Source organism: Pelodiscus sinensis, chromosome 19 (assembly GCF_052426305.1).
Source record: "Pelodiscus sinensis isolate ZL-2025 chromosome 19, ASM5242630v1, whole genome shotgun sequence".
Lineage (NCBI taxonomy): Eukaryota > Metazoa > Chordata > Testudines > Trionychidae > Pelodiscus > Pelodiscus sinensis.
Window position 1 is genome coordinate 31,139,630 of NC_143070.1, and position 13,958 is coordinate 31,153,587.

Genomic DNA, 13,958 nt, shown 5'->3' on the forward strand with positions numbered 1-13,958 from the left:
TTATTAAGTTTGCAGATGATACCAAACTGGGTGGGGTTGCAACTTCTTTGGAGGATAGGGACATAATTCAAAATGACCTTAGCAAGTTAGAGAAATGGTCAGAGGTAAACAGGATGAGGTTTAATAAAGAGAAATGCAAAGTGCTCCACTTAGGAAGGAACAATCAGTTCCATACATACAAGATGGGAAGCAACTGTCTAGGAAGGAGCATGGCGGAAAGGGATCTAGGGGTCATAGTGGACCACAAGTTGAATATGAGTCAACAGTGTGATGCTGTTGCAAAAAAAGCAAATATGATTTTAGGTTGCATCAACAGGTGTGTTGTAAGCAAAACTCGTGAAGTCATTGTGCTGCTCTACTCTGCACTAGTTAGGCCTCAGCTGGAGTACTGTGTCCAGATCTGGGCGCCACATTTCAAGAAAGATGTGGAGAAATTGGAAAGGGTACAGAGAAGAGCGACAAGAATGATTAAAGGTTTAGAGAACATGACCTATGAAGCCAGGCTTCATGAACTGGGCTTGTTTAGTTTGGAAAAAAGAAGATTAAGGGGGGACATGATAGCGGTTTTCAAATATCTAAAAGGGTGCCACAAAGAGGAAGGAGAAAATTTGTTCCTCTTGGTTTCTGAGGACAGGACAAGGAGTAATGGGCTTAAAGTGCAGCAGGGGAGGTTTAGATTGGACATTAGGAAAAAATTCCTAACTGTCAGGGTGGTCTAATATTGGAATAAATTGCCAAGGGAGGTGGTGGAATCTCCCTCTCTGGAGATATTTAAGAACAGGTTAGATAGACATCTGTCAGGGATGGTGTAGACGGAGCGTGGTCCTGCCTTGAGGGTGAGGGGCTGGACTCGATGACCTCTTGAGGTCCCTTTCAGTCCTATTATTCTATGATTCTATGATTCTATGATTGGCCGTGGTTCCCAGAGGGCAATTGGAGGCAGCATGTAGAACCAGGCAGCCATGATGTGTCTCCACCTAAGGACCACTGAGACTTTTCTGACTTGAGGAGAGCCATCGGACATGAACACCCTCCTCATCCAGCATCCTGACATCCCTCGTGTTCCCTGACTTTCTGCTCCAAGTCCCCACCTGGACACACACTCTCTCCTAGAGCCTGCATCCCGCATCCTCTCCCATGTCCTAATCTCTGCTCCCAACAAAGTGAGTGAGAACACGTATTGAGCAAGGAAGCAGTTTTGGGGCCTAAGGTTTAGTATATTAAAGGTATTTGAACACTTAATGCCAACTGAAATCAGTGGGAGTAAGGACCTTAAATAGCTTGAAATTCTGGCCGTAATTCCACAGGGAACTCAACATTTTTAGAATGCTAAGCCCTTGAAAATAATCTATTCTATTTTGATACTTTGGCTTAGAGTAGACAAAAAATTAATAAAATGTGAAAAAAAGTTTAATCATTTTCAAAGTTCTAGAATTTCTGAAATTCTGAAATTTTTGAAATCTGAGATTCTGAAATCTCCATTCACTGAAAATATTCAAAATTACCTTTTGTTTATCTCTATTTTCTTTATTTACTGTGATTAGGGAGATTTCTTGGAAATATTTAGTTCAAATTTTCTCTTAGTTGAGCTTTGCCTTTGAAGTAGTTTGCTGCTCTTTTTAATGTTTATAATTAACAATAATTAAAAGAAAACAACAATAAGCTTAAAATCACAAGACACGCCAGACATAATGAAGTGATAACAATTCAGTATGGAGGTAATGGGAAGCCCCAGACTTTAAAATGTATCTTCTGTGAGGGTAAAAGTCACCTAGTCTTGGAGGCAACATGAAGCGGGAATCCAGGAGGACTCTGTGCCCCAATGTCCTTCCACTCCTCTGACATGTAAATAGTGTGGTCAGAATTGGATCATGCTACAGGCTACGTGAATCTTTATTTCGGGAGCCGTTATTTCATTTCATTTTAAAAATAAATCCAGAGGAGACTGAACCTGGTGAATTATACTTGCCTGCTGCAAGGCTGCAAAGTTCCTCCTTTGGTCCAGGAGACAGTGATCTGCATCAGCCTGTAAGTGTCTTGCCTGTAAGTGTTAAAGCCATAGACAATGGGTCCTAGAAAGTCTCCAGGTATGCTACGGAAGCAGGAAGTGAGTCGGCAGGAGGCCAGAAGAGCCAATGGAAATAGAGTGTGGGATCTTTTAATTGGAAGCAGTGACCTTCCTTTTCCTGTCTTTGTGTGACCAGAGCAGACCTTGTCAAACATGAATTGAGCCAGGGAGCAGGGAATGGAGGGTTCAGTGACATCCATGTCTAGGGAAGGACTAAATTTTGGAACAGTAGGTATGTGAGTAGAACAAGAAAGGTTTAGTCAGACCGAATCAGACACTATAACTTTCCTAAAGGAATCTCAGGGAAACAATTCTCTGTGATTTCTCTCCCCCCCCACACACACTTTTTTCTCCCATTACTCTGTAACACGTAGAAACCAAGCAGTGTTTCAGCAAGAATGTTTTCTCTCTGTTGTTGTTAATGGAAATAGCTTTAAGACCAAGATCTTACTCCTGTGACCTAGAAGGCAGGAGATTCTGTGTGCACATACCTAAGACTGCAAAGCCAAAATACTAGGAGGGATCAGTTTTCCAAGCTCTCTCCAGAGGGAGGGTTAAAGAGCCTGAGGGTAGCCCACAGGAAGAATTTCCAAATGTGTCTTCCTGGATTTTCAAAGGGTTTTTGCATTTGTTGCTGGCAGCAACACCAATCCAGGGCCACGGAATCTTTGATCTTGGAGAGTTTTCAGACAGAAATCTCCATTCACTGAAAATATTCAAAATTACTGTTTGTTTATCTCTATTTGCTTTATTTACTGTGATGAGTGAGATATCTTGAAAATATTTCGTTCAAATTTTCTGTTAATTGAGCTTTGATTTGAGGTAGTTTACTGGTTTAATTAATGTTTATAATTAACAGTAATTAAGAAGACAACAATAAGTTTAAAATCACAAGACATGCCAGACATAATGAACTGAACAATTCAGTATGGAGGTAATGGGAAGCCACAAATCTTTAAAATGTATCTTCTGTGAGGGTGAAATTCACCGTGTGCTGGAGGCAACATGAAGCGGGAAGCCAGGAGGACTCTGTGGCCCAATGTCCTTCCACTCTTCTGACAAGTAAATAGTTTGGTCAGAATTGGATCATGTTACAGGCCACGTGTACCTTTATTTCGGGAGCCGTTATTTAATTTCATTTTAAAAATAAATCCAGAGGAGACTGAACCTGGTGAATTATATTCGCCTGCTGCAAGGTTGCTAAGTTCATCCTTTGATCCGGGAGACAGTGATCTGCGTCAGCCCATTAATAGGCACCAAGGACTTCTCCCCTGGAACTGAATCAAATAAATTGACTGGAGCATGTGGAGGAGGCAGAAGCAGAGTAGCCAAACCCCTGTGTGCTCCCCATCCTCTTCTGCCTCCTCCCGCCCCATCTATTCAGTTATTTCCTAACCATGCCAGCGGGCTTAGGGAATGAGGAAAGGCCCTTCTCCCTCCTCTGGCAGGTGAATGTTGGGTGTGATTTGTATTAGGAGAGCAGTTTGTGGTTGAATTTATTGTTACAAAAAACTGGGATGAGACCTAGTCTCATAAATGCTGTCCCCATAGGTGTAATCTGGAAAAGTGAGATGCAGTAGAAAATTGGGGTTTGAATAGCAATGAAGCCTCTGCCTAAACTTGAGTATTGACAGTAGTGTAGAGCAGAACGTAAAAGATGGAGAAAGTAAAAACCTTCTACTCTTAGTGTTGACAGCAAGAAACCCATCGAAGACCCATAAATTGTAGACAATCAGTGCTTAACGTTCCCAGAAGTCAGACAGCCATGTAAAAATGAGAAAATGCTCCTAACAACAACTTATATTTATTTCTGTTTATTTTTTTAGTTGATCGGGATAGAAAAATTGGTAAGTGTTGTGTTCTTTCCTCCAATGGGGAAACCTTTTGTATAATTATGTCCCCTTATAAAGGTGTTTTTTAATTTGTGTATTATTTTGTGGGGAGTATTTTAATCTTAAAAGATTAAATATTTTCCATTGATTTCAATGCATGTAGGTTCAAGCACTAAATGCACATTCCACCAAAACAATAATGCTGATAATCTGAGGTTCAGGAATACCACTGTTTGGACCCTTGGCGCTCTTGGCAAATCTGACGAGAATGCACGAGAGATAAGGAAGCAGGACAAAGCTCTAGTGGCTAGGTTGTTATAGATGTTTGTTCAGTGAACTCGCTCATTAAAATCAGTTAGGTTTCTAAATGTGTTGAATAATTGGGCTCAAATTTCATAAGGAATTCCAAGCTTTCCAAATTGTAAATGCTTGAAAATAATCCGTTACTCTAGGACTCTGAAGTATAGTATAGCCACATGAGTTTGTAAAACATGAATGAAATGTTTGTGATCCAGTTGCTATGTACAGAAGCTATTGCCCTCTGGAAAAGGTGCCTCAAACACAGGATTACTACCAGTATATACTACCTCCCAGGTATTTTAAATACCACCGCCTACGCACTCGTCAGAACCCTACTTCAAAAGCAAGAGTGACCGATGAGTGACAGCGCTGTCAACAATCTACTGTCACTGGGACTATCCTCAGAGAGACCGTTTCAGAGTTAGAGCGCCAGTGCTTGGAACAAGTACAGGGCTACGTCTACTCAAAAAATGCATATGCCCACAAATGGTCACAATTTGTCAGATGGGCCACATCACGTAACATTCCACTTGAGGTGGCCCCGTTACCTTCCACCCTCCAATATCTCCTGCACTTAAAACAATCCCATCTTTCCAGGAGTGCCATTAAGGTCCATCTGGCAGCGATCACAACTTTCCACACAAAAATAGACGATGCTTCCAGATTAGTCCATCCAGTGATGAAATGGTTCCTGAAGGGCCTCCAGGCCCTGCACCCCGACGTGGCTCCCACAGCTGAGCCATGGGATTTGCACTTGGTTCTTAACACATTTACTAAATGACCATTCAAGCCCATGGCCACATGCTCCCTGCTTTACTTTTTGGTGAAGACTGCCTTTCTAGTGGTCGTTACTTCCACCAGGTGTGTGGGAGAAATAGTGGCACTAATGGCTGACCCCCAGATACCATTTTTTTCAAAGACAAGGTAACCCTACGTACTCATCCCGAATTCCTACCTAAGAGTCACTCTTCTTTCCATATACATCAGACCATTCAGCTCCCAGTATATTTTCCCAACCCTCACACCAATCAGTTAGAAGCAAAAATGCATCCCCTCAACATCCGCAGGGCACTTTCCTTTTATATACCTAGAGCAAAGCCCTTCAGATCCTCACCTAGACAAGGGACAGGCAAAAGGGCCTCTGTGGGCTGGATCCGGGCTGCCGAGCAGATGGAACCAGCCCACGGAGGCCCTTCTGCTCCCCCTCCAGGCCACTTAGAGTCTGGGGGGCAGGAGACCACGGGCAGGAGACCTTCTCCGCTCTGCCCCCACCCCATGAGCAGTGCCTGGTGCTTCAAAGCACCACATGCTCCTGGCAGGGTGGGAGGAGGCTTTGTGCACTTCCCCACCCCCAGGCCCTAATTGGCCTTGGGGTAGAGGGGTTCAGGAAGTCTCCTTCCATGCCTGGGGCATGGCTCACAGAAGGAACTTAGGGTGCAGGCAAAGGCCAATCTTTATCGGGGGTGGGGAACCTGGAAATACCTTGGCCCCACCCCCTTCCACTTGATTCTCCACCCCTTCCAGTGCAGCCCAGGACCACTTCAAAAATTTCTGAAGTGGCCCCTAGCAAAAAATTATTGCCCACCCTGACCTAAACTGTTTATTCTACTGGCAGAACATAATAAGGGAAGGGATATATCATCTGAGAGACTCTCCCACTGGATTTTTGGACTGCATCAGAAAATGCTATGAACATAACCAACAAAATCCCCGGAGCCTGAACTACAACCTCTTACTACAGCACCGCCAGCACTGAGTAAACCGCTGGCACCATCTAAGGCCTGCTATAAGACTAAAAAAAGACAGTTGCATCTCCTACCTAATCCATAACTAGCAACCTTTTTTCCAGCTCTGTCTTCTCCATCGCCAATGGCACCATCTTCACTGGCACCAGTGTGTGGTGTTACCTACCCTGACAGGAGATATTACAGATCGATCTCCTCTCTCTCCCCAGTGCCGCACCACTTATCTCGAGTTCTAGCACCTCGACAGATATCACTATCTCCTCCTTCCTCTGGAGGATCAGTGAGATCCCCTAGATCTCCCACATTATCAGCACACGCTGTCTGTCATGACAATTGTAGGAGTACCCTTTCCTCTAGACACTCTTCTCCCACAAGATCCTACTGTGAGCATCGTAGATGTAGATACTACTATGATCACCCGCCCCATTGGGCTACACGATATAATCGCTCACCAACGTATAGGAGACATTGGTCCCCATGTTTCATGCACGATTGCACTGGCTGTCCTCCATATACATACCACCCAGGCACAATATCCACAAACAAGTGGATGGTGGTCATGTCCCTCAAGTGTTGGACCGACCCACATAACTTACCAACAGGAGTACCCTTCCACCGAGATCAGTCCACCATACAGATACCTCCCTACTTTGATGGAGAGCGCATTTGGATGGTCAGCTTGTACAGGGCCGGTGGTCGACCAAAGAAACCTTGTTCCACATCGGTTTCTTAGAACTGAGAACAGTATTCAGCATGTACAACCACTTCTCTACATGCATTCAAAACACAGTCAGGATACTTACCAAAATATGACGACAATGTATTACATAAATCGTCAGGGAGGTGCCCGATCCCATTCCCTGTGCACAAAGGCAATTCACCTATGGAATTGGTGCATCCACCACAAGGTGACACTGGTAGCATCATACTTACCTGGCATCAACAATGTCTCAGCTGATACACTGAGCAGACATTTTGTAATAGACCACGATTGGGGACTGCACCATCACTTTCTTCAGCCCATCTTCTGCCATGGGGGGTTTCTCTTTTCTTCACATGAGAAAGCCAAAGGCCCTCAGTACTTCTCCAGGGCTGGAGTGGGGCTAGGATTGCTGGGAGTTGCCTTTCTCCTCAATTGAGACTTTCCCCTATTCTATGCCTTTCCCCAACCTCACCAATCCAGAGAGTCCTTGAGAAGATCAACAGGAACAGGGCAGTAGTAATATTTATAGCCTCCTTATGGGCCCATCAAACGTGGTTTCCCTATCTCTCTCGGATGTCTCCTCATCCACATCGATCTTCTGCATAATGTAGATATGACCTTAGAGCCGGGCCTCTTACCAGTGAGTGTAGGATCAAACACTAAATGCATAAGTTGTATCACTAACAGAATAGTACAGCAAACACTTTAACTGTCTGTCACGAATGGGAGGGATAATAATCTTTTCTGGGTGTTCCAGCCATTCAGTTAACTAAAGTCTTTTCACAGTGATTAACTCTTGAAACATAACCCTAATTGTCTTGCCTGTAAGTGTTAAAGCCGTAGACAATGGGTCCTAGAAAGTCTCCAAGTATGCTACGGAAGCAGGAAGTGAGTCGGCAGGAGGCCAGAAGAGCCAATGGAAATAGAGTGTGGGATCTTTTAATTGGAAGCAGTGACCTTCCTTTTCCTGTCTTTGTGTGACCAGAGCAGACCTTGTCAAACATGAATTGAGCCAGGGAGCAGGGAATGGAGAGTTCAGTGACATCCATGTCTAGGGAAGGATTAAATTTTGGAACAGTAGGTATGTGAGTAGAACAAGAAAGGTTTAGTCAGACCGAATCAGACACTATAACTTTCCTAAAGGAATCTCAGGGAAACAGTTCTCTGTGATTTCTCTCCCCCCCCACACACACTTTTTTCTCCCATTACTCTGTAACACGTAGAAACCAAACAGTGTTTCAGCAAGAATGTTTTCCCTCTGTTGTTGTCAATGGAAATAGCTTTAAGACCATGATCTTACTCCTGTGTCCTAGAAGGCAGGAGATTCTGTGTGCACATACCTAAGACTGCAAAGCCAAAATACTAGGCGAGATTAGTTTTCCAAGCTCTCTCCAGAGGGAGGGTTAAAGAACCTGAGGGTAGCCCACGGAAGAATTTCCAAATGTGTGTCCCTGGATTTTCAAAGGGTTTTTGCATTTGTTGCTGGCAGCAATACCAATCCAGGGCCACGGAATCTTTGATCTTGGAGAGTTTTCAGACAGAAGCCTTTAATGGCAGGATATTTCAAAGTCTCGTGCGGGGCCCCATCTTCTACACTCGGAGTGCCAGAGTGGGGCACGGCCTTGAAACCAGCATGTTGGCAGACAGGGAGTGCTGGTGGTTTGAACATGCTGGTTAAAATTGTGGGAGGGGCTCTGTATGCAGGAGGGAGTGTGGGGCTGAGGGTTGGAGTCTGGGAAAGGATATGGGCTATGGGAGGGAGTTTGGGTGCTTGAGGAGGATTGAGATGTGGGAGAGAGATTGAGGTGCTAGATCTGGGGCAGGGGTGATTACTTGGACAACTTCCTCTAAGTCACAGTTATCTCTGTGGCTCCTAGGTGAAGGTGCATCATGGTCACATGGCTCTGCCTGCAGCGCCCATTGGCCACGGTTCCCAGGGGGCAAGGTGGAGGCAGCATGCAGAGCTATGCCGTGTTTCCACCTAGGATCACTGAGACTTTCCTGACTTGGGAGGAGCCACTCGACATGAGCACCCTCCTCATCCAGCACCCTGAAATCCCTCATGTACCCCGACTCTCTGCTCCAAGTCCCCACTTGGACCCACACTCTCTCCTAGAGTCTGCATCCTCTCCCATGTCCCAATCCCTGCCGGCTGCTCAACAACTGCATTATAACCAGCATATCAAAGTAGATCAGAAATGCCGGTTTATAGAGCGTGCTGGTTGGGGGGAGGAGGGGGAGGATTAGTAGGGGTACAGGATAAGATCTTTTATTGGACGGATAATTTTAAGTCTTGATATTGCATTCTGTTCACACCTAAAGCTTCCAGCAAAGTGAGTGAGAACACGTAATGAGCAAAGAAGCAGTTCTGGGATATAAGGGCTAGTTTATTAAAGGTATTTGAACACCTAATGCCAATTGAAATCAGTGGGAGTAAGGACCTTAAATAGCTTGAAATTCTGTCCATAATTCCACAGGGAACTCAACATTTTTAGAATGATAAATCTATTCTATTTTGAAAATAATCTATTCTATTTTGATACTTCAGCTTAGAGTAGACATAAATTTAATAAAATATTTAATCATTTTCAAAGTTCTAGAATTTCTGAAATCTGAAATTGTGAAATCTCCATTCACTGAAAATATTCAAAATTACTGTTTGTTTATCTCTATTTGCTTTATTTACTGTGATGAGTGAGATATCTTGAAAATATTTCGTTCAAATTTTCTGTTAATTGAGCTTTGATTTGAGGTAGTTTACTGGTTTAATTAATGTTTATAATTAACAGTAATTAAGAAGACAACAATAAGTTTAAAATCACAAGACATGCCAGACATAATGAACTGAACAATTCAGTATGGAGGTAATGGGAAGCCACAAATCTTTAAAATGTTTCTTCTGTGAGGGTGAAATTCACCGTGTGCTGGAGGCAACATGAAGCGGAAAGCCAGGAGGACTCTGTGGCCCAATGTCCTTCCACTCTTCTGACAAGTAAATAGTTTGGTCAGAATTGGATCATGTTACAGGCCACGTGTACCTTTATTTCGGGAGCCGTTATTTAATTTAATTTTAAAAATAAATCCAGAGGAGACTGAACCTGGTGAATTATATTCGCCTGCTGCAAGGTTGCTAAGTTCATCCTTTGATCCGGGAGACAGTGATCTGCATCAGTCCATTAATAGGCACCAAGGACTTCTCCCCTGGAACTGGATCAAATAAATTGACTGGAGCATGTGGAGGAGGCAGAAGCAGAGTAGCCAAACCCCTGTGTGCTCCCCATCCTCTTCTGCCTCCTCCCGCCCCATCTATTCAGTTATTTCCTGCTCCATGCCAGCGGGCTTAGGGAATGAGGAAAGGCCCTTCTCCCTCCTCTGGCAGGTGAATGTTGGGTGTGATTTGTATTAGGAGAGCAGTTTGTGGTTGAATTTATTGTTACAAAAAACTGGGATGAGACCTAGTCTCATAAATGCTGTCCCCGTAGGTGTAATCTGGAAAAGTGAGATGCAGTAGAAAATTGGGGTTTGAATAGCAATGAAGTCTCTGCCTAAACCTGAGTATTGACAGTAGTGTAGAGCAGAACATAAAAGATGGAGAAAGTAAAAACCTTCTACTCTTAGTGTTGACAGCAAGAAACCCATCGAAGACCCATAAATTGTAGACAATCAGTGCTTAACGTTCCCAGAAGTCAGACAGCCATGTAAAAATGAGAAAATGCTCCTAACAACAACTTATATTTATTTCTGTTTATTTTTTTAGTTGATCGGGATAGAAAAATTGGTAAGTGTTGTTTTCTTTCCTCCAATGGGGAAACCTTTTGTATAATTATGTCCCCTTATAAAGGTGTTTTTTAATTTGTGTATTATTTTGTGGGGAGTATTTTAATCTTAAAAGATTAAATATTTTCCATTGATTTCAATGCATCTAGGTTCAAGCACTAAATGCACATTCCACCAAAACAATAATGCTGATAATCTGAGGTTCAGGAATACCACTGTTTGGACCCTTGGCATTCTTGGCAAAGCCGACAGGAATGCACGAGAGATAAGGAAGCAGGACTAAGTCTAGTGGCTAAATTATTATAGATGGTTGTTCAGCGAACTCTCTCACACTTATGTTCCTAAATGTGTTGAAAAATTGGGTCCGAATTCCATAAGGAATTCCAAGCTTTCCAAATTGTGAATGCTTGAAAATAATCCGGAGCTTTCGTGCGCACAGCCCACTTCTTCAGATGACCATCTATATGTTTTGTTAGTCTATAAAGTGCTACCAGACCATTTGCTTGCTGTTTTTTTCTGTAACAGATTAATTCGACTACCCCCTGACGCTCCTGAAAATAATCCATTACTCCTGGACTCTGAACTGTAGTATAGCCAAATGAGTTAGTAAAACATGAATGAAATATTTGTGATCCAGTTGCTAGGCATTCATATCATGGAAACACTTCTTTAAGTCTACATTAACTGAAATTATTCTTAACCAACTTGTATTTACATCTGTTTGCTTCATTTCGTTTCTTCAGAGAAACAGCGTGAAGAAATCAGTAAGTTTAATTTTTCTCCGCATAGAACCTTTTCTATTAAGTTGTTTGCTGTTCTATTATTTATGATGATGATGATGATAAAAGTGATATCAACTTGAAAATCACTTGGAAAATGAATGATAACCCTCTCCCTAGGAAACCCATCCCAGTGCTTCACCACCCTCCTAGGGAAATAGTTTTTCCTAATCTCCAAGCTAGACCTCTCCCCCTGCAACTTCAGACCGTTGCTCCTTGTTCTGCCATCGGTCACCACTGAGAACAGCCTCTCCCCAGAATCCTTGGAACCTCCCTTCGTGGAATGAGGAGTAACGGTAGTTCGAATTGGGATCTTTAATTCAAACTACCTACTCCGAGCCGCGTGTAGCCACGAGCATGGAGTTCGGACTAAGGGGGATTTAAAAATGGCGGCATCCGGGAACATGCAAATGAAGCCTGGGATATTTAAATCCCGGGCTTCATTTGCAACTCCGCTTGCCCTAATTACCCTACCTAGCTTGAACTAACGAGATAATATAGACGTACCCGGTGTGTCTAGACTACAGGGTTTTTTCAAAAAAAGTGGCCTTTTTTTGAAAAAACTTCCCCTGTGTCTGGACTTCTGCCACATTCTTTCAAAAGTAAATCGAAATAATACATCTGTTTTTTTGACCACGGTAAACCTTGTTTTACAAGGAATAACGCCTTTTTTCGAAAGTGCTCTTTTTTAATAAGGCACTATGTAATACAAATTGTGCTTTTTTGAAAGAGAGCATCCAGGATGCCTGGGTGCTCTCTTCCGAAAAACTGTCCTGCTTTTTCGAAAGTACTGGTTGTTGTCTAGATGCTCTTTTTCGAAAGAGGCTTTTTTGAAAGTATTTTTCGGAAGAGGCTTGCAGTCTAGACATAGCCTTAGTTCCATCCCCTTCCCCCATACAACCCTTGTCTGATGCTGTCTCCTGCTCAGGGTATCTGTTGCGCTCAGGAACATTCTCACCCCTCTCTCTGTGTTTGGTTGCAGGGTGGAGATGCGCCCAGCTCTATGCAGGTATTGTACATAGCGCTGGTATTTTAGCCATGGAGAGACCCACCTTCCCCTCGGGGTTGGCTCCTCTCCCTGCCCGGAGCAGTTTCCTGTGACATGCAATTCTGAACACATCGCAATATCAGCAGGCAACACCCTAGGTTTGCTGCAGAGCAGAGACCTGCCCCCGTTGGGAAAGGGCTGATGTGAGGAAATGCTGCCGCTTGGCGTCACCTTTCCAGAGCAGTATGTGGGCTCTGCAGGACAGATACTCCCAGCCGGCCATCACTGGCACCGAACAGCTCAGCTCTCTGCTCCCAGGCTCAGCTCAGCATGGCCCACAACTTCCTTCTAGTGTAACATGCCCAGAGAGGAGCGGTTCAGTGTCCCTGGGGCTCTGGGAGAGGCAGGCCCTGTCCCCACAGATGGGCAGACAGGTTGTTTAACCAGCTGTACTACTGCCCTGCCTACAGCAACCTGCACCCCTAGAGCAGCAGCTTTTCCGCCTCACCACGCTGGCGGAACCGTGTGTGTATTCGCTCCCAGCCTGCTGCTGGTGGCTGTGGGAGGGCCTGGGCAGCTCTGGCAGGGATCAGAGAGCTCAGGGGCCATGCACACACATTGCAGCACCACCGGCCCAGAAGATGTACTCTCTGGGGTATCTTACTGTCCAGAGCCCGGCACCCAGGGCAGTTCACAAACACCAGTGGGGGGCCTGTGAGGGTCACCTGCTCCATGTACCTGCCTGTCCCTTTCCTCCCCCCTCCCACCCCACCCACCTAGGGCTCTGTTTCCATCACACACTGGCTCATGTTCCCAGGGCTGCCTCACACCCCATGCTCACCAAGCCAGACAAGATACCAGATCTACCCAGCTCCCCCAGTGCTGATCCCCCTCCCCCCCGCCAGCTGGTGACTGCAGTGTGACTGGGCCCTGCAGCCTCCAGCTCTCCTGCTCCCAAACTCTGCCCTGTCCCGCAGCTCCCAGCTACCCTGGAGCCAGGGCTGCCTCTATTCATGCCTCCCCCCACACACACACACACAGCTCCCCTGCTGCAGCTACTGCCATGTCACAATTCCCAGGGGAGCAGCCTGAGAAAAGGGACCATCCTGGGAAACCTGGCCTGTCCATCTGCACAACAGCATGACTTTGAAATCACTTAGTCCCTGTCTGCACTACAAGGCTATGTCTAGACCGGCATGATTTTCTGCAAATGCTTTTAACGGAAAAGTTTTCCGTTAAAAGCATTTGCGGAAAAGAACGTCTAGATTGGCACAGATGCTTTTCCGCAAAAGCACTTTTTGCAGAAAAGCGTCCTTGCCAGTATAGACGCGTTTTTGCACAAAAAAGCCCCAATCACCATTTTCGCCATTGGGGCTTTTTTGTGCAAAACAAATCTCAGCTGTCTACACTGGCCCTTTTGCACAAAAGGACTTTTGCCCGAACGGGAGCAGCATAGTATTTCCACAAGAAGCACTGATTTCAGACAGTAGGAAGTCAGTGTTCTTGCGGAAATTCAAGCGGCCAGTGTAGGCAGCTGGCAAGTTTTTCCGCAAAAGCAGCTGATTTTGCAGAAAAACTTGCCAGTCCAGACGCAGCCTAAGCATTTATTTTGACATAGGGTCACAGGAGTCCTCCAGTTCAACATTCATTTTTCCAGGAGGAAGTGGAGTCGGAGGACGAGGGCTCTAGCTCAGACTTCCTGCTGTGCAGGCAGCACCAAAAGCTGAAATAAGCTGTTCCGACTTCAGCGATGCAATTGATGTAGC

The 13,958-nt window shown here is 44.8% G+C and overlaps 1 protein-coding gene across 2 annotated transcripts in view; it reads left to right on the plus strand.

Moving 5' to 3' along the window:
- Positions 1 to 13,958, plus strand: part of LOC149522922 (butyrophilin subfamily 1 member A1-like) — an 86,428-nt gene that overhangs the window by 13,648 nt on the left and 58,822 nt on the right. For both annotated transcript variants that reach the window (XM_089771119.1, XM_089771120.1), the window contains exon 7: positions 12,187 to 12,213. In XM_089771119.1, coding sequence (XP_089627245.1) covers positions 12,187 to 12,213 — 27 coding nt within the window. The remainder of the gene's footprint in view (positions 1 to 12,186; positions 12,214 to 13,958) is intronic.